Here is a 20,605-nt window from a genome sequence, read left to right as displayed (position 1 = left end):
ACCATGCATGTCAAATTAAGCCATGAAAGAGTCTCTCTGTGTCATTTACAGCAAGATCCCTCGTTCTTTAGTGACTGTGAAATCTTCAACAACAGCACCTCTGATAGTCTGCACATCAGAAGCTTCCCGTCTCTTGTTATACATGTGCACAGCCCTTATCGGGTCAGGATGCCCGTTGACCTTAGGGAGGCAATAGGGTCACTCCCTGAGGTGTTTCGGTGGTTACAGGAGAAAGCAGAATGGTTTGTTGTTCAGGTGTTTGTGTCGTAACAAGGCTGATACCCCACTTTCTTCTCAAACACACAAAACAATGCGCTGTCTTACAGCTTGCTACATTTGCAATGTTATAACTGCAATGCTGCATACTCTAATTCACACTTCACCATAATGCAGAAATACAGACGAAACTGCACCTACTGTAATTTAAACCTTCCCAGCAGCATTTTTTTAGAGTAACAGTCAGGGAGGGAGAGTTCACAATGTTATGTTTGGCTTAAGTCACACTAACATTTGCACAGAAGAGTGAAAACATGCTGCATACTTTTGGCTGAGCAGATCAAATACTGGAATGGCGAAAAAAAGGTTGGAATAATACAAAGCCTTGAGCTTTGAAAGGTATGAGACGCATGTGTCTCTATTTGGCAAAAAGGAGGATGGGGTTTCTTAGACGGATCCCTCTTTTTTTGTTTAATAGATAAACATACAGAGGAGGCTACCTATGCAGTTGTTGATGATAAGTTATCAAAGCATTCTGCTATAGGGTGTATGAAAGATAGATAAAAGAGGCTTTTTGGAGCCCTGCAGAATGATTCACGGTGGGAGTGTGGAAAATCAAATGCACATTGTGTTCACTTAATTTCCCTTTTGTGTTTCAGTAATTGCTAAACGTTAAAATGAAAAGAAGTTGTATGTATAAAATAATATTTATCAAGAAAAGCTTTTCAGGATCCCGTCACCTTTTTCATTCATGTTTATTGTGGTGACAGGATCCTGACATTTATGTTCTATGTCTCCGTGTGAGTGCACGGCTTTGGTTGTTTTCCTTGCCGTGTGCTCTTCTGTCTAGTCTGTGTTCCATGTTCAGATCATGGTGTCTGGATCCTGACTCTTCGGTCAGATTCGGTCTTGTTTCTGAGTCAGGATCCGGACACTCATGCTCTATGTTTTGTCTTTGTGAGGACATGGCTAACGATGGCTTCATTGCCATGTGCTCTATTGTCTTGTCATTGTGTTTGTTCCATGTGGACTCTTGTCAGTTTGTCTTCTTTGTTAGCACATGGCTTTGTGTTTGTCTTGCCATGTGCTTCCCCGACTCCGCCTCCTTGTTCCCTCATTACTCACCCTCCTTTAGTCCTTGATAATGTAATTAGTTTCACCTGCTACTCATGTGTCTTGCTGCCTATATATCGAGCCTTCTTCTAGAGGTCATCTGATAGTGGATTTTACCGATAGCTAAGTTGGGCAGTACCTGCCGATAACCAATTAATTAACTGATAGTTTTTAAAACTGATACTGAATGAAAAAAATAACACTCAAAGTAAAATAGTGCTGAACTTTCTTACAAAAATAAACTACTGAATGAACCATGAAAATGTATTGTACTTTTTTAAATGAAATAAATATATGCATATTAATATATATTAACTAACATTTGAATTTTAAAGTCAGCTGATTTTTAAATTGATGCTGTTTCTTTAGTCCACAAGAGGATGCAATAAATACATAAACCATTCAGTACTGTTATATTATTGCATAGAACATTCCTATCCTGCCTGTTAAAAAAGAGCATTTCATTTTCAACTAATTTGCATGAAATAAATAAAAAGTTTTAGTTGGTCCATATTCTCAAATGTTAAGTCAAAATTTGTTACACTTGCACTGATTCCTACTACTCCAGACTCAAGCTTCATAATAACAGCGAAATACCACATTAAGTTTTATTCAGTTCAGTTGGATGTAGAGTAGCAATATTCACAGATAGCAGTGGTATCCGGCTGAACTCAGTGGTGAAGCGGCTCAGATTATGAGCACAGGCCAGGGGCTGTTCAAACAGACGGAACACAACAGACTGGAACCGAACACGAGAATCTCGAGACACACATTTCCGAGTTGAACATCTTTCCTTACAAAGCATTTAAACAACTCATTGCTTAATCTGAGAAATGCTTATAAGAGAGCAAGACACAACGGCCAAATACTCCAACAACTGTAAGGGTCTGTTCACACCGAACACTTTTGCAACCATCCATTTGTTTTTCTATGTAAACGTGCACAAGACGAACGTCTTTGTTTCCCTTTGTAATTGTTTATTCAGTGTCTAGTGCAGGTGCGCTGTTTTTTAGATGCTGTATCTAATTAAAAAGAACTTTAAAAGCATATTGAGACACCTGCTTTCTGTTAAACTGTATTTGTTGCGCTGTGTCTAGCCTTTTTTAGTGCGAGAATGTGATTGATCTGGCAACCCTGCTATGTCGAAATACTATTGGTGAGTGGACAGTGGGCTGAATCATACAGGCCAAAACATAAACAGAAATTCCAGCCCAGAATGGAAACTTCCAAGTAGAATATACTGGCTGTAGCATTGTTATCAGAGAATCCAACTAATTCTCTGATGACATATTATGGTCATTTTATGATTTAGTACAGCACCTTTAAATATGCAACTTAGCTGGCTAACGAATGCATAAACGTGACCAGCTCGATATAAACAAATGCAAATTGATGGTAATAGATGGTAACAATCGTGACATTTAAACATTTGGGTAGGACTTGCGTGTATTTTTGTCACATTGTTCTAACAGCTTGAGGTTAGCTTTAATGTTAGCATCCTCTCAGTCGGCAAACATACTGCTGTTCTCTACTAATGCCGCATCTAGTCAACAAATTAATTACTTTATAATGATATGACAACGTTTACTATATTTTACTGTACACATACCATTTCATTGTTGTTTTAAATCTGCATCTGAAGTGTTTCGCTTCATGTAGAGTGTAGTCTCACGTGTAAAAACAAACACCACAAGGCATCAGTGACGTGCTAGTTTTTATTTCCCTCTAGAGGCCACTCTCATACTGTATAATGACAGCAGACCCTTCCCAGCCGCTCCAGCACCGGACACAACAAGGAAAAACTAACGGTGTGGATTTTTGACGATAACCAATCTGTTATCGGTGCCGATTAATCGGCAAAACTGATATATCGGTCGGCCTCTACCTTTTTCCCAAATGTCTCTGTCAGACTGTTTTGTGCTCTTGTGTATGTTCCTGTAAGTTGCCATGTTTTTGTGTTTGTTTTTTCAATTATCTAGTTGGTCCTGTCTTGGTTTTGTTTTAGTATGTTGGTTTTCTCCCTTGTGAGAATTTTTGTTTGCTTTTAGTTCTTTTTTTTCAATAAAAGCCCTCAACTTGCCTTCTGTGTTTGGGTCCTTCCTCAACAAACCGTGCTGACAGAATACTGTATATGCATGTATGCAGGTTCAGTGGCATATCCCATAATCTTTTTAGCAGCAGTACAAAAAAAGAATGGAGAATAAAAATCTAATTTGCCTGTGTGTTTTCTTCAAAGGTTTGGTTTTAATTATCGATTTATATTTGTTGAAAAAGGTTGTGCATATGAGCTGACACGACATCTGTAACAGCTGCTTTTGACATGTATTTTTAAGTTTGTAGTTTTGGGCTCAAAGTCAGAAGGAGATTTGGAGGGTCAGGCAAAAGTGATTGGTGGGTTGCATCGAATCATCCACTGACATTACATTAAATGAAGAGTAAAGCCATTACATCGTACTGGTTAGGGTGACCATATTCTGGTTTTCCAAAAAGAGGACACTTTTTTTCCCGCTGGGGTGGGGTGGAATAATAGGGTTCAAAACAGTGTTACTATGAATGCAAACTTTAATACAGTGAAAAAGACACTCTATTAGCATAATATAAATATATATATAAATAAATAAAAATGTCCAACATTCTTTTGAATGTCCATGTACTAAAATAAAATATTTGATGCCATGAGTGTACCTTCATTTACTATTACTATTATTTTGAATGGCCATGGAAAATGAAGCAATGTGATAATTTTACCTGGTCGCAAAAAGTAGTCCGTTAATTTACCTGATGAACTTTCAACTTTTGCTGACCCTTTATGCTTCGCAGAGCTAATGTGTGCTTCTAAATCACTTGCACCTTTATTAGCAACTGACACATAAGTGCCAGATTTACATGTCGCCAGCTTTACATGTCATACATTCTGCTACCCACAGATCTCGACCTGGACAAAAGCATGGGAATTTTTTTGTGCAAATCTTCTGTAAATTTGCACTTTCGTTTGGGCATTGTTTCCACTCAGTTGTCATTTGCTGCTACTGTCAAGCAACTGTTTGATGCCGAACACAACAGCGCTTTGTGCATTTGCGGAGAGATTGACATGCAGGAATTTGGCCAATAGTTGCTGCAAGCCTCTTATAATTGACCAATTGTGTGAGAGAAGGCGGGACATACAAAGAGGGGTTAAAGCAATATGCGCGCACACACAATGAAGTATTAGACCAGATGCACATCATAATGCAACTAAAGCCGAATCCCATACATTTTCGCAAATTTAGAAATCCCAGCCGGACGCTTTTTTAAGGTCAGAAAAAGAGGACATGTCCGGGGAAAAGAGGACATATGGTCACCCTAGTACTGGTATACCCTGAATAGTGATGGTATGCAGGAAAAAATGGCAGTACTTTGTCAGCTAAATTATAAAAGTGCAGTTACTGTGTAACAGTAAATACCCACCCATTTCAAGCACTACACAGTATCATTTAAAAATCAGGTTTAATACTAACAAGGAGAGTACACTTTTTCTTCCATTTCAAGCTCTGATTGTAACACACAAACCACCGCTGCACTTGCAGTCTGGTAATATTACGCATTAGGGTTGTATTGTGTGTTTTGTTGTTTAATGTTCATTACATGCTGTTTATCGCCTAATTTTTGATTAATGCATTATTACAGCTATAAGAAGTTCATTATTCTCTCTCTGTGAGAAATTCTTTAGGATAAACACTCATATAGGAGATACTGTAATGCTCAACCAAGCAGCTCTGAGCACCCAACTGTCAATGGATGTAGAAAGGAAGTCCTGCCTTAGAGTTAAAAGAGCCAATCACCTTTTAGATGCAGACATCACCTATCAATTATCTCGAGAATGTGCATGTGCATTAGCTATACAAGCTGGGAGAATTGTGTTTGTTTTAGCATAATATGAGGTAAAGAATCTCAATTCTGACAATTCCAGTATTGTCCGATTTTCTTGCTGAATTGAAATATGTTCTTTGATCGTATTCTTGACCAACTGTTTTTGAGATTTTTGTCTTTCTAGGAGCTGCATAACTGGAAATAGCCTCCCGAGAGCGTTCCAAAGATGGCCAACAGTGGACTGAAAGACTCTGACAATGTATACATTTGAGCAGACTGAGTTTTAACAGAAACAGTAAGAGTAGTATGGTAGTAAGGCATTTAGTACATAGTCTATATGTTCCGTAGGGGGCGCCACAACACATTATCAGAACACACAGGGTGCATTTTGTTTGACACAGATTGGACACGTGCTAATATTGGCTCGGTAGATCGGTGCCCCCGAACCGAAGGGGTTGACCAGCCACAATGTCGAGTGAGTGACAGATATGGAACACTTTTTAATAGACCAAACCATTTCCATTTAATGCTTCACTGAATTTGATTGCAAGATACCAAAAAGGATCTAAAGGTGGTCGCACACCGGACAAGAAGCGCCATGGTGCGTCGCGGCTAGGACACGGCACAGGTATCAAACACGGGCCGTGTCAATGCGGTTCAGGTTGCAAACAGTACACACAAAAGTTACCAAGGTTTTTCCCTTGTTCAAGAATGAAGAACGCTAAAATAAATAATAAATGACCTTTGATAATGATTTGGGATGAATTTAATGGAAAATATGCGAGTTGCGCTCCGTGGCATGGCAGAAATTTGAGCAGCCTCCGGAGTCGTAGCAAACAATTGATTTGATTTTGTTAGGGCATGGTTGCATGACGTATGCAAAGTTGCCGAGTGGCAGTGGTGGTGTACGTACCTTCATTGAAAACAGTTGTTTCGAATTTTAGAATGCACCATGTCATCTGCTAGACACGTCCAGTGTGCGACCTCCTTATGCAAAATTCACTTTTTCAATTTTTTGGAACATAATTATGTGTCCCCAGTGTGTGTAGACTACCAGAAAATATAGTAAAAGACCATCCCCTTGTTTCTTTCCTTTCCCCATCTATAAAAAAACAGTGTCTCCGAACAAGCCGTTCAGGTTTGCAGCCCCTTATGATGTCAAAAGGGGAAAGGTACCATCCACGGCTGGCGAAGAGATCTGCCCAAGTAGCTTAGATCTGCCTTCATTAAAACCTGAGGGAGCATCGCACAGCCGCCATATTTATCTCCTGGCTAGAGCCACTTGTGCTAACTCGGACTGCTTCATCAACGATGGTCAACACAAGGCTGGATTGCTTCAAAGCTAAGGATCAAGAATGGATCGATACCAACTCTCCGAGACCCAACTTCAGATCTGCAAGTCGTACGTTTCTCAATTTATACTTTTTTAATGTTTGCAGTTTGGCTTTCTGAATATGCTTGTTTGCACGTTGCACGAAAAACGCTTGTTTTGAAAACATTGTGCTTTCTGTAATGTAGCAACTAGTCGCTAACTACCTTATTCCATAACAATGAAGCTCTAGCTGTGTTTCTGTTATGATATAAACTGACTGGCCTCCTCCACAGTCCCGCTTGAGTAGTCATGCAATGAACATTTTCCGTGTAATAAAACCGGTCGTTATTTCAAAACTGAATATGAATAGTGGTATTTTCGACAACTATAGCTGTTTTTCATATTTCATAACTTGACCTTTGTAATGCACAATACAGTAAGATGACTGACTTAGTGTGTTCTCCGTGTTGTTTAGAATTTTTTTAACTGTTTAAGTTCTCCTGCATTATTGTTGCCGGGGTATCCATGGTACCAGCAGGAAGGGCACAGCCCAATTCCAGAAAGGGGTGTGGGGAGCAGCAGCTCCTTTGCATTTAAAGCTACAGATACTAAAACAGCCAGTTTGGAACAGGGCTACAAAACAGGGGTATAAAGGCATGGTAGAATAAATGATCTGTGAGGTATTTTGAGCTGAAACTTGACAGACACATTCTGGGGACACCTCCTGTAAAAAGGGGCATAATATGTCCCCTTTAAGGCTGTATCTCAGCAATGCTTTAACATATGCAACTTTGGATGTGTCATTGCGACTACGGCCTAACAAAATCAAATAAATTTGGTGACAGCGCCACATACTGGATTTGCAATTATTGTCTAAATTATAAAATGTAGTTAATTTTGTGTCCAAATATTTTTCACTGTATGTGGTTAAACCATGATGAAAGAGCAATATAAGAGGGCTGGTGTGAATGTTTTATTGAAATTAATGTACATGTTGAGAATGTCCATTACATTTGACAATGACATGATGGACACACACAAAAAAACATTTAATTTAAATTTTAGAAGTTTAAATTGTTACAAATGTACCTACTACTACTGCTAGAGCCTAATTGCTGTGTCACTACTATCTTCCCCTCACAATGTAAATAAAGAGCAGAACTTGTACTTATTTACTTAATGCAAAATCACGGGATAGTGGAAGTGATCAGGTGTAATTAAAACAAGATTAAAGAACAAGATTAATATTACAGACCAAATAGAATATATAAGTGAATTGTGACTGAGATTAACATTCTGCTTAACATCTCCTTTTTCATTCAACTAATAAAGGCATACAGTGTGATTTTGGAATATTATAAAAGTTAGAAGCCTAAATGGTGAAATAATTTCCATTTGTGGGAGAACTATCCCTTTAACACACTGACAATGCAGACTGCTTTTTATTTTGCACCGTGTGGAAGACCGCTCCGTATGACTGAACTCTCCACACCAGTTTGGCGTCCGTTGACATTCCCAGATCTACTAGTTTCTGTTGGATCTGAGGATAGAACAGTCTTGCTTTACTAAATCATGTAGATACCCATAGTCTGTCTGGACCATTATCTGCATTCCCTGCTGAATAAAACATCTTAAACCAGCCTAAGGTGGATCGCTGGTCTCAGAATGGGTTCCACTGTTTGATGGTTCTTGAGGGGTTTTGGGCACTTTTCAGTTTGTCATTCTGAGAGAACAGCTGGCTGACCAGCTAAACCTGCTGAAAACGTCATGGTTACTGGTGTAACCTCCGTTCCCTGATGGAGGGAATGAGACGTTGGTGTCAATGTAGTGACACTAGGGGTCACTCTTGGGAGCCCGAGACACCTCTGGTCTTTGATAAAAGGCCAATGAAAATTGGCGAGTGGTATTTGCATGCCACTCCCCCGAACATACGGGTATAAAAGGAGCTGGTATGCAACCACTCATTCAGGTTTTACGCTGAGGAGCCGATATAAGGTCCGGCCATTTCAGCGGGTAGTTCAGCGTTGTGGCAGGAGGGACCAATGTCTCGTTCCCTCCATCAGGGAACGGAGGTTACACCAGTAACCATGACGTTCCCTATCTGTCACTCACTCGACGTTGGTTTCGATGTAGTGACACTAGGGGTCCCTATACAAAACGCCACAAGGCTGAACTGTGTTACGTGAACTGGCGGTGTGTGGTGGGCAGACTTGCTGTGTGCCTCATAGCCAGCGCACCAGGTCGACACGTAACCTCCCCCAACACAGTTATGAGTGTCGAACGACCCTTTTTAGGGACAAGTCGACTACCCAGAGATAGAGACAGGCTTAACGCAGTCGTGGCCTCTTTCCCCTTCTCTTTTTCCACTCCCTAAAAAAGAAGGGGGATTATCTGACTGGGCCGCCAGGTCTAGTCGGGGGGTGTCCCTCCCAAGGGGAGGACACCGCGGAGACCACACCTCGCCCCAAGAGAGGGGGGGATGTTTAAGTGGAAGAATACATCACATGGTCTTTCCAACCATGTGGAGAGCCTTCAAGGTAGATCCCGCCCAATGGGGGAGGAGTTACTACAACATGGAGACTGAGGGGCTCTGCCCAAGGAAGACGCAGTTTGCCAGTAGGGAAATGAACTAGCGGAAGATATAGATTGCATGGGGTTAGCCTTACAGGGAACCGCCACATGCGGAGCACCTACCCCAGAACCGGGCCCTTAGTTAGCGCGTGTACTGGGCCGGCAGCGAGTCTCTCCAAAAACTCGACTGCCACAGGGCTCGGAGGAAGTCAACCAGGGAACAACTTTTGTGAACACTACTGGGAATTAACAGCACACGTCTTCAGCTCAAAAGGAGGTGGAAGGCGCTATGTGCAAGCGATACACCCGGCCGGCTATCCTGGGCTTATCCGCTTGTGTTGCGTGCCACTACCTGGGATGAAACCGGTTCCACCCGGAGGTTGTAGAACCTTGCAAAGGTGTTGGGTGTTGCCCAGCCCGCTGCTCTACAAATGTCTGTTAGAGAGGCGCCTCTGGCCAGGGCCCAAGAAGCCGCTACACCACGGGTAAAATGGGCTCGTAGCCCTACCGGGGGCGGCATGTTTTGGCCGAGACATGCCATAGTTATGGCGTCAATGAGCCAGTGGGCGATCCTCTGCTTGGAGACAGCGCTTCCTTTCCGCTGTGCACCAAAGCAGACAAAGAGCTGCTCAGAGATTCTAAAGCTCTGCGTGCGATCCAAATAGATGCGTAAAGCACGCACCGGACACAGCAACGACAGGGCTGGGTCTGCCTCCTCCTGGGGCAGCGCTTGCAGGTTCACCACCTGGTCCCTAAAAGGAATGGTGGGAACCTTGGGCACATAGCCTGGTCGGGGGTCTCAGGATCACATGAGAATAGCCCGGACCGAACTCCAGGCACGTTTCGCTGACAGAGAACGCTTGCAGGTCACCTACCCTCTTGATGGAAGTGAGCGCAGTCAGGAGGGCAGTCTTCAAGGAGAGTGCCTTAAGCCCGGCTGACTGCAAGCTCAAAGGGGGCTCTCTGTAGACCCTGAAAAACTACAGAGGTCCGATGAGGGAACAAGGCGCAGCCTGGAGGGATTCAGCCTCCTGGCGTCTCTTAGGAACCTGATGATCAGATCATGCTTCCCTAAGGACTTACCGTCGACTGCGTCGTGATGTGCTGCTATGGCAGCAACGTACACCTTCAAGGTGGAAGGGGACAGCCTCCCTTCCAACCTCTCTTGCAGGAAGGAAAGCACTGATCTGACTGCACACCTCTGGGGGTCTTCCTGAGGGGAAGAACACCACTTAGCGAACAGACGCCACTTAAAGGCATACAGGCGCCTCGTAGAGGGAGCCCTAGCCTGAGTGAACGTGTCTACCACCGCATGTGGGAGACAGCTTAGGTCTTCCGCATCCCGTCCAGGGGCCAGACATGGAGATTCCAGAGGTCTGGGCACGGGTGCCGGATGGTGCCCCTTCCCTGAGAAAGAAGGGCCTTCCTCAGGGGAATTTGCCCGAGGGGAGCTGTCACGAGGAGCGTGAGATCCGAGCACCACTTCTGGGCGGGCCAGTAGGGTGCTTACCAGGACGACCTTCTCCTCATCCTCCCTGACCTTGCACAGGGTCTGTGCGAGCAGGCTCACTGGGGGAAAACACATATTTGCGAATGCCAGGGGACCAGCTGTGTGCCAGCGCGTCTATGCCGAGGAAGGCCTCGGTGAGGGCGTACCAGAGCGGGCAGTGGGAGGATTCTTGGGAGGCGAACAGGTGCACCTGTGCCTGACTGAATCAACTCCAAATCAGCTGGACCACCTGAAGGTGGAGTCTTCACTCTCCCTTGAAGGTAACCTGTTGTTATGGCACGTCTGCCGAAGTATTGAGGTTGCCCGGGATGTGAGTGGCTTGCAGCGACTTGGTGCTGCTAACTCCATTGGAGGAGACGGTGGGCGAGTTATGACATACAGCGGGAGTGCAGACCGCCTTGGCGGTTGACATATGCTACCGCTGCCGTGCTGTCTGTCCGAACTAGCACGTGCTTGCCTTGGATCAATGGCCGGAACCTCCACAGGGCGAACAGAATTGCCAGTAACTCGAGGCAGTTGATGTGCCAACGCAGCCGCGGACCCGTCTAGAGGCCGGTGGCTGCGTGCCCGTTGCCAACAGCGCCCCAGCCCGTTTGAGGCATCTGTCGTGACCACGACGCGCCTGGAGACCAGTTCTAGTGGAACACCTGCTCGTGGAAACGAGAGGTCGGTCCAAGGGCTGAAAAGACGGTGAAAGACCGATGTAATGGCCACGCGGTGTGTCCCGTGGAGCCATGCCCGTCTCGGGACTCGAGTCTGGAGCCAGTGCTGAAGCAGCCTCATATGCATCAACCCGAGCGGGGTGGCCACCGCCGAGGATGCCATATGCCCCAGGAGCCTCTGAAAAAGTTTCAGTGGAACCGCTGTTTTCTGTTTGAACGCCTTCAAACAGGCCAGCACTGACTGGGCACGCTCGTTCGTAAGGTGCGCCATTAAGGAGACTGAGTCCAACTCCAAACCGAGAAAAGAGATGCTCTGAACCGGGAGGAGCTTGCTCTTTTCCCAGCTGACCCGAAGCCCTAGTTGGCTGAGGTGTGAGAGTACCAGGTCCCTGTGTGCGCATAACCTGTCTCGAGAGTGAGCTAAGATTAGCCAGTCGTCAAGATAGTTGAGAATGCGAATGCCCACCTCCCTTAATGGGGCAAGGGCAGCCTCTGCGATCTTCGTAAAGACGCGAGGAGACAGGGACAGGCCGAAAGGGAGGACTTTGTACTGATACGCCTGACCCTCGAACGCGAATCGCAGGAAGGGTCTGTGTCAAGGAAGGATCGAGACGTGAAAGTACGCATCCTTCGGGTCTACCGCCGCGAACCAATCTTGATGCCGGACGCTCGCTAGAATGCGTCTTTGCATCAGCATCTTGAACGGGAGTCTGTGTAAGGCCCGGTTCAGTACTCGCAGGTCCAAGATTGGCCGCAACCCACCGCCTCTTTTCGGTACAATGAAGTAGGGGCTGTAAAACCCCTTCTTCATCTCGGCTGGAGGGACAGGTTCTATCGTGTCCTTCCGTAGGAGGGTAGTGATCTCCACGCGAGGTAGCAGCGTTTCCGACTTTCACCAAGGTGAAGTGGACACCGCTGGACCTGGGCGGATGCCCGGCGAAGTGAATCGCGCAGCTGAGTCGGACGGTCCGGACCAGCCCTCGTGACGGACTGGAAAGCGCAAGCCATGCGTCCGAGTTCCGCGCAAGGGGGACCAAAGGGACAACGTCATCGGATGTACCGGCGGGTGGGGCCTCGCAGCGGGGTGGAGCTCGAGGTGCCACACCACATCGTGGCCGTGCTGAGTCCGAGGACATCGAAGCACTTACCTGGCTCCTTGTGACCACCCCCGGAACAGCCTGGGACGGAGGAGGAAGAGGCCTGTCCTCATGACCCGTGGAGACTGTCACATCGGGGGCGGATTTGTGCCACAGCTGGGCACTCAGGGCGGGAAACCGCCACTGGAGCGCCAACCTGCCAAATGGAGTGGTGGACGGTGGTCGTGATGCCAGCCATACACACCAGATATGTGACCCAGGGAACAAGGAAACCACTCTTGCGGAGCTCTTGAGTACTGCAGCCACTTGGGCATGCAGCGCAATTAAATGCGAAAGGTAACAAAAAGATGAAGATCTGCTTACCAGCTCCAGAGCAGCGGGTTTCGTTGTCCCTGGGTTGCCCTTCAAAGCTTCAAAGCTTCAAAGACGCTTCAAAGACCTCTGTGGGTTCTTCGGTGCCGGCTGTGAGACGGGTGGCGTCGGCTTCCTGCGGTGGGCTCCACGCCGGGGCCGGGCCGGAGGGGCGGGCTGCGGCGGAGCCGGTGCAGTCACCGCAGGGGGACGCCCTCGGCGATGAGTAGATGGGGTGCGGGATCTTGAGCCACGCCGGGGCAGGATAAGCCGGCTAGCATCCATCTACTGCTCTACCATCGAGAACTGCTGGGCAAAGTCCTCGACGGTGTCGCCGAATAGGCCCGCCTGGGAAATGGGGGCAGCAAGGAATCGTGTCCTGTCGGCCTCACCCATCTCGACCAGGTTGAGCCAAAGGTGGCGCTCCTGGACCACTAGTGTGGCCATCGTCCGCCCGAGAGACCGCACCGTGACCTCCATCACTTGGAGAGCGAGGTCGGTCGCCGAGCGCAGTTCCTGCATTAATCCCGGGGCGGAACTACCCTTGTGCAGTTCCTTTAGCGCCTTGGCGGACTTGCAGGAGAGCCATGGCGTGCAGGGTGGAGGCGGCTTGTCCAGCAGCGCCGTAGGCTTTGACCGTCAGAGACGACGTAAACCTACAGGCCTTGGACGGGGGCTTTGGGCACCCGCGCCAGGTGGCGGCGCTCTGCGGGCATAGGTGCACCGCGAGCACCTTTATCCACCGGGGGATTGCCGAATAACCCTTGGCCACCCCACCATCGAGGGTAGTGAGAGCGGGGAAGCTGAAAAGATCGGGACCGGGCAGTAAAAGGTGCCTCCCACGACCTTGTCAGCTCTTCATGCACTTCCGGGAAGAAAGGAACGGGGCGGGGCGTGGCTTTGAGCGGCGCCGCGAGCCCAGGAACCAATCACAGAGCCGCGGCTGTCCGGGAAAGCATGTCGTCATCTCCGCGTCAGCCTGTGACTGGGCGATCGACCCCGAAGGGTGGAGCCCAGCTGAGGCTTCCGACTGGACGAGCCCGCTCTCCGATGCTGCGCTCGAGAGCTCATCACTTTCGCAGGCTCCGAATAAGAGGTCGAACTCGCCGTGAGACGAGCCGGCGGACTCACCCGGAAGCCCGATCGGGGCAGACAAGCGTGCTGGGGAATGGGAGGTCCGCGGGGAGATACCCGGCGGAGGCGGTCCCATTGGGGTCCCCAAATCGCCCCCAGTGCTAGCCGCGCTGGCCTCAAACCCGTGGGTAAAAGGACCGAGGCGGGAGCCTCTGGGGTGGCTCGCTTTCTTACGAAGACGAGCCGCGACCGCAACGTTGCCATGGACATATTCTCGCAATGAGAACGTGACCATCCACGAACGCTGTCTCCGCGTGAGCAGTGCCCAGACACGAAAGACAGTGATCGTGACCGTTAGAAGGCGAGAGATAACGAGCACAACCAGGAATAACACACAATCGGAAAAGCATCTTTAAAAAGACGCATCTTTAAAAAGACGTTCCGTGTGTGCGCTCTTTTAGAGAAATATATACTCTTTTAGAGGGGAAAAATGCTCTTTCAGAAAATATACTCTCTAGTTTTTCTGCCGAAGCGCCCAGGGGCGTTCTCTGCAGTGCACCGGTGCAGAGGAGGGAGAAGCCGCTGAAATGCGCCGTCAGATCCAGCAGAGGTGAATGAACAGTAGTATTCAGCTCAGCGAGCATGACCGTTCGGCTCCGAAGAGAAAATCTGAATGAGTGGTTGCATACCAGCTCCTTTTATACCCGTATGTTCGGGGGAGTGGCATGCAAATACCACTCGCCAATTTTCATTGGCCTTTTATCAAAGACCAGAGGTGTCTCGGGCTCCCAAGAGTGACCCCTAGTGTCACTACATCGACACCAACGTCGAGTGAGTGACAGATAGGGAACTAGCTTTCTTGGAGACCAGCGAAGGCTGGTTTAAGCTGGTCTTTCCGCAGGGTCTGTACAGGAACTTACTCTAAAGATGAGCACACTTTATAAGACTCACCTTCTGTAAGAGAGTCGTCATTATTGCAGGATAATTTACATTCAGACTGGATTTCACCTTCACTTTCAATATCTGCGTTTTCTTCAACACTGTGGAAACAAACAGTAGATATAGTGAGGTGCAAAGGGATGCATCCTTAACAGGGTTGTCAATTTAACATGTCATATAAAAAATATTGTATGAAATACAATTAATCATTTGTCCGGAGTGTAATTAGGAATATTCCTACCATTGGAGCAATTCAAATACCACCTGTTTTCAGCAGGGGGCAATAAGCAAAACTCCTGCTGGATAGGCAACATGCTGCTGTACAGAGAACAAACCACACACATTCTTCTTTGACACTAGTGTAAACACAAGATTAGGACACGTTCTGCTGGATGGATTGCAATTCCAAAAGCAAGGATCTCAAGACGTGTTTTTAAAGTTTCAAACAATTTTTTACTTGACACTTAAAACTGACATCGTTTATGAGGCAACACAACCAAAATGAGACGCTCCAAAAGCATCCGTATGACGCATGTGTACATTGATGCATTCTTAGAAAATCATGAGAAGGTGTGGTGACATTATGCACAAGTGCTTGATTGGGGTTGGGGCTAAAGTAGGATTGCTAATGAAGACAGAAAGTGAGCACGTTTACATGTACGTTTTTACACGATTATGCTAAATAATCTGACTACACGCATGTTCATGTAAATGAATTAACACATTCCTTTATCAGTTTAAGTGTCATAAACAGTGTAAGAATAAACATATCAACATGGGTAGATTTTTGCCCATCACGCCGATTTGATGTTGCATGTAAACACCTAAACTCGGTTTATCCAATGTGCACAAGTGTCATGCGCATGCCTCTTCATGATTTGATGTCAGGAGCAGAGAATAACAGGATTATTTGAAATGTCATGTAAACACGGATTTCTTGCTTAGTTGGATTTTAAAAAGCTGATATTTGGGAGTTATCAGGGTATTGGTGTGTATGTAAAGGCCTTATTGATGTAGCCTTATTTTAGCCAATTTAGCCATCTCTACTACATTTGCTCTGTTTTTTGCCTAATCTGTGTAGAAATATTCCCTCCATTGGGTCTGTATGTGTCTTCGGTTTGCTTTGCTTGAGAATCAATAATCAACGTTTGGGGGTTTAGTACACACGATTGTGATTCCTGTGTAAATTTAGTAATATCCATATTTCACTCTATTCTATATAGGCAAATTTATCCATAATATAATCGGCTGGGTTGACTGTGAATTCGCTTTGCATTCAGGTGGTTCTTCAAACTTGAACTGCTCTGATGGTAGAGTGGGAAAACAACCAGAAACTGATATAAAAGCAGCTCACCACTGGTGCAGATGAACGGTCTTGCTGTGCTGCAGTTCTGATCTTTCCATGCATTTAGCTGAAAAATGTGCTCAACACACGGTCCACTGTTGTCTGGCTCGTTTAAAGACCAGCGTCTGAATGAAGAACGGCTGTTGTCTGACCATCTGAAAGGATCTTTAAAGAGGCCGATGAAGGCCACAACTCCTGCTGGTACTAGTGCGTGGACCTGTTGGTTCTCCTCCAGGTTCCTGATACTGACCAGATCTGTGTGTGTCTTTCTGCAGTGTGTCTGAGCATTGTTCCAGGTCATTGGTTGATTGATAATCACGTACCTCTGTATAACATTCACATTTCCTAATAACAATAAGAGAACATGTTGACATGAAATACTTTTGAGAAGTTGACATGTTCTGCATCATGAAACATTATAATTGTTTTTGAATCTTTATTTATTACACAAAGAGTTTCCAAACTGGGGTCCGGGCAAAATTCAGAGAGAATTATAATATGTTGCATTAAGTAATAAAAAGAAATATGCATATAGTTTAACTTTCTAAGATTTAACTTTCTCCTTCCTTGTACATATTTGTTCATAAGAAGTTTGTGTACATTTTGTATCTTTCTAATTATTCATCATTATGGCTGTCCTAAGCTTGCTTTCTGGTTATGACACTATTTCCTGAAAAGCAGCTTTACAACATAATCATTGTGACTATACAAACAAATTAAAATTGCGGAAATATTTTACAGATAATATTCTAATAATTTCCTTTGGCTTTAGTACATTGACAAATTAAAGCCACTTATTTAATTTTGGAAACATATATTTTTAATATCATGTTTGCTTTTTTTCATACAAAGTATAGGAATGTTTAAAAGTAATATGTTTTTTAAATACTTAAACTATTAAAATTTCACATTACAGAAATGAGAATTAAAGAAGTGCTTAGTTGCATGAAAATAATGATACAATGCAAAAACATCTAAATGGAATATTTGAAATAGTTTGACATGCACACATTATTTTATAAATGTATTGTGTCTTTACCATCATAGCAAATGAACTGCCTTTGGGAAGAACATGAAGTATCCCGGAATTGTCCCCCGTCATCGATGACAACACAGTTTTCAATCCCTCCCTGGTTATTCGGCTCTCCAGTTCTCCAGTTTCTATATTCGGCTTCTCCTTCCCTGTAGAATTCACTGTCATAAAGGGACCAATACCAGAGAGGAGGACCTTCTTTCTTCAGTCCGATCCAAGCAGATGGTTCCGTAATCCCGCTCACAGCAGTCTGGAGATCATTCAGATCTGTCAAGTCTTCAATACTGGCCAGATCGTTGTGATGTTTTCTGCAGAAGCTCTGGGCATCATCATATGTTTTTAGTTCATTAACAAAGACAAACTTTTTGGAGAGACCCGATGAGATGCATGAACCTATAGTAAAAAAAAGCATGTTTGGTTTAATCAAACAAAGCTTTTCAGCTGTTTCCATATGATATACACTGAGTAAATATATTAGATTAGATTAGATTAGATTATACCCTAAGAAATATTCACTAGAATTAAAAGTGTGACAACTAGCCCCAGTCTTCTGAAGTGCTCTAAAACACAGTCATGGTACCTACCGAAGATAAACAAGATGAGATTCATCATTTTAGTATCCCTCGTTCCTTACTGAAAAGAAAGAGATTCATTTGATCTTGTGGTGATTTGTGTCCTTCATCTGAGGTTTGTCAGAACAGAACAAACATTCAGATAAGAACAGAAGAAAATGTAAATGTTAAAGTTAAATATAAATGGCAAATTAAGTCTTATTGTACAGTAAATTTGATACTGGACCAGATGCAAATAAGTAGGAAAACTACAGGCCTACAGAACATTTTCCTACAAGTTCCTCAAAAACATTTTATTCTCTAGTTCTTTGGAAACTTTTTTTAGTATTTGCACATTTCAATTTAATAACAAATTTCCATTAAATTAAAATGAGTAATCTTTAACAAAATAATAATAATAAAGTTTGTTTAGAATAGTTTAGATAGATTTTAGCATGTCACACCCATATACTGTTCATGCAATCACAAAATATTTAATTTATCTATATAACATGCAATGTAACATCAAGAAAAATAATAGTCCAGAAAAGCGTTCTTTGCTGAACTGAAGCGAATAGTTGCAACAAGAACATTTAAAATGCATTTATAATCTAATTTTTTTTTTCAGCAGAGGTAAAATCTTAGTTTAGAAAGATCCGAAAGTATAACTCACAGCACTTTAAAAGTTAAAAAAAGAAAATCCACTACACTTTTTCACAGATTATTATTATTATTATTATTAAGAAAAAAGAAACATCCTAAAGTTGATAAAGATCATTTAGGTGGCAAGTTATAAAGAATTAAGATGACAAAAAATGCCAAACAATTTACCTGTGATTGAGAAACCTGCTGATGTGGATTTCTCCCGATTCTGTCTTTTTATAGGTTTAATGCTTACAGATGTCACAACCCTCTATGCAAACCACTCTTTCTACTCAGATAACATGATGTCATGATGGATTAGACAATTTTCCTATCATGTGCTGTGCCCTTTATGCAAACAACTAAACCAAGTCTTTGTGCAGCTGTCACACAATTTCTTTATTTATTTTAACATTTATTCGTTTGGCAAATGGGAAAGAGCCTTACAGTGTATTCAAACTACATTTGATCAGTACATGCATTCCCCGGGAATCGTATTGGAGTTGTGTGTTTAATTCATAACCATTTTATTTTGGCATACTTTTCTGGGCTTTATATGACAGATGTGAATGATTCATTGCTTTGCTTCATTTTATAATGGATTGGATTTCATAGATCAAATGTTGTAAGACAAATGAATTAAAGGGCAAAAGACAGTAACGTAGGAGGTTAGTTCTTATTATTACTGTATTAATAATAAATAAGTTTATTAATCTAAATTATTAAGGCTGGGTATTGCTACATATGGCTATTTGTCAGAATATAATGTCCATTGTGCTTACATATTAATTATAAAGGGGACCTTCTCAATTGATGCATTATGAAAATATCAATTTTGCTCATTTTATTAATAGTTTTTTTTAACCATTTTAGTCACATTGTAGCTTTTTAAAAATTTACAAATCTATGTATTCCATCAATACATGTGATGTCTTGAAACCAGGGACTAAAAAACGAAATGTTTTTTTTTTCATCAGTTCGTTCTGAACAGAAACTGTATGTTTTCGTTCCGGCTTCATTTTACTGCTTCCTTTTCAGTTGGTAACCAGTTAGAACGAAATAAAAGAACAGTTAATAACATGTTTTTTTAAATGACATTACTCTGTGGACCTGGTCTGGAAAAACAAGATGAAAATAAGGGACTTGCCTTGACAAAAATAAGTGAAAATAAGCATTTTTTTAGAAAAAAAATAAAACATTTTTTATGTTGCTTGGAATGTTTTCAGTCCCTGCTTTAAACATCATAAAACATTGTATATACTTGTATTGATATATGTTTATTGTTTACATGCATAATTTACTATTTACAAGTGTTTACATTGATATAAAGAACACATGCTAAACTGGTACTGTCTCTTTAAGAATAGTGGCAATTCAGTGAGCATCTTAGCAGTGTTTCGATTGAGCGAATATTAACGAGATTGGAGTCGCACAGCTTTAGCTTATCAGTGCTATTCGTGATTAAAATTTTTGTTGTTTTTAATATACAACTGACTGTAAAGTACAGAAAAGATAATAAAAGAGACATTATTTAATGACAAATGGATTGCGTGGATCTCATCTTTGGACACACATTACACGGAACGAGTCAAATCAAACTTTCTCAGCATCATTCAAATGAAGATTGCGATGCATCGGAAAAGCTATATTTTTACCCAGAACTAATGATATTTAAAATAAATAATAAATAGGTCAGGGCCTGGGTAGCTGTAACACGGACTCAGGCTGAGTGGGATCCATGTGCGGTTTATTAAAACACAGCAAGTTCAGAGTACAGACAAGCGTGGGTCAAATATCCAGGGCAACCAACAATATCAGAGGCAAGGCAGTTAACATGGTATAACAGGCAGAGGATCGGGGCAGGCAGCAAAAAACAATAGAAATAGTCTAGGCAAACACAGTGGTAGGCAGGCAGCAAAGATTCGTACAGGTAATCCAAGGTAGAGTCAAACACGGGCAGAACAGAAATTTCTCATGCTTCTGTGTCGACCATTCTGGCTTCCGAGGGAATTCACAGCGGTCATTATCACAGCTGTGTACATCCCACCACAAGCCGACACAGACCGGGCACTCAAGGAACTGTATGGGAGTATAAGCAAGCAGGAAACCCCGCACTCTGAGGCCGTGTTCATGGTGACCGGGGACTTTAACAAAGCCAATTTTAAATCAATTGCACCAAAATACCACCAACACATCAGTTTCAACACACAAGGGGACTGGGTTTTGGACAATTGCTACTCTCCCTTCCGGGATGGCTACAGATCCCTTCCCCACCCACCATTTGGCAAATCAGACCACTCTTCCATTCTGCTTCTGCCCGCTTACAGGCAGAAACTGAAA

General features: G+C 43.8%; 1 protein-coding gene across 1 annotated transcript; it reads right to left on the bottom strand.

Annotated features, from left to right (window-relative positions):
* Positions 1–7,459: 7,459 nt before the first annotated feature.
* On the bottom strand, positions 7,460–17,762 carry LOC127447960 (C-type mannose receptor 2-like). Its single transcript, XM_051710224.1, has 5 exons — positions 17,657–17,762; positions 17,079–17,465; positions 16,049–16,384; positions 14,707–14,795; positions 7,460–8,030 (listed from the first exon to the last, which is right to left on the bottom strand). The coding sequence occupies exons 1-5, from the start codon at positions 17,682–17,684 to the stop codon at positions 7,905–7,907; spliced, it is 966 nt and encodes a 321-aa protein (XP_051566184.1). The 5' UTR covers positions 17,685–17,762; the 3' UTR covers positions 7,460–7,904.
* Positions 17,763–20,605: the final 2,843 nt, after the last annotated feature.

This window comes from Myxocyprinus asiaticus, chromosome 1 (assembly GCF_019703515.2).
Source record: "Myxocyprinus asiaticus isolate MX2 ecotype Aquarium Trade chromosome 1, UBuf_Myxa_2, whole genome shotgun sequence".
Taxonomy (NCBI): Eukaryota; Metazoa; Chordata; class Actinopteri; order Cypriniformes; family Catostomidae; genus Myxocyprinus; species Myxocyprinus asiaticus.
This window is presented reverse-complemented; position numbering and strand designations above follow the sequence as displayed.

Bases quoted from the DNA above. Each gene is read 5' to 3' on its own strand.
- LOC127447960 (XM_051710224.1), bottom strand. From the start codon at position 17,684: ATGATGAATCTCATCTTGTTTATCTTCG. The intron at 16,385-17,078 runs GTAAAGACACAA...TATTGTTATTAG, and splicing joins GCAGTTCATTTGCTATGATG to GAAATGTGAATGTTATACAG. The intron at 14,796-16,048 runs GTGAGCTGCTTT...TTGTTTCCACAG, and splicing joins ACCGTTCATCTGCACCAGTG to TGTTGAAGAAAACGCAGATA.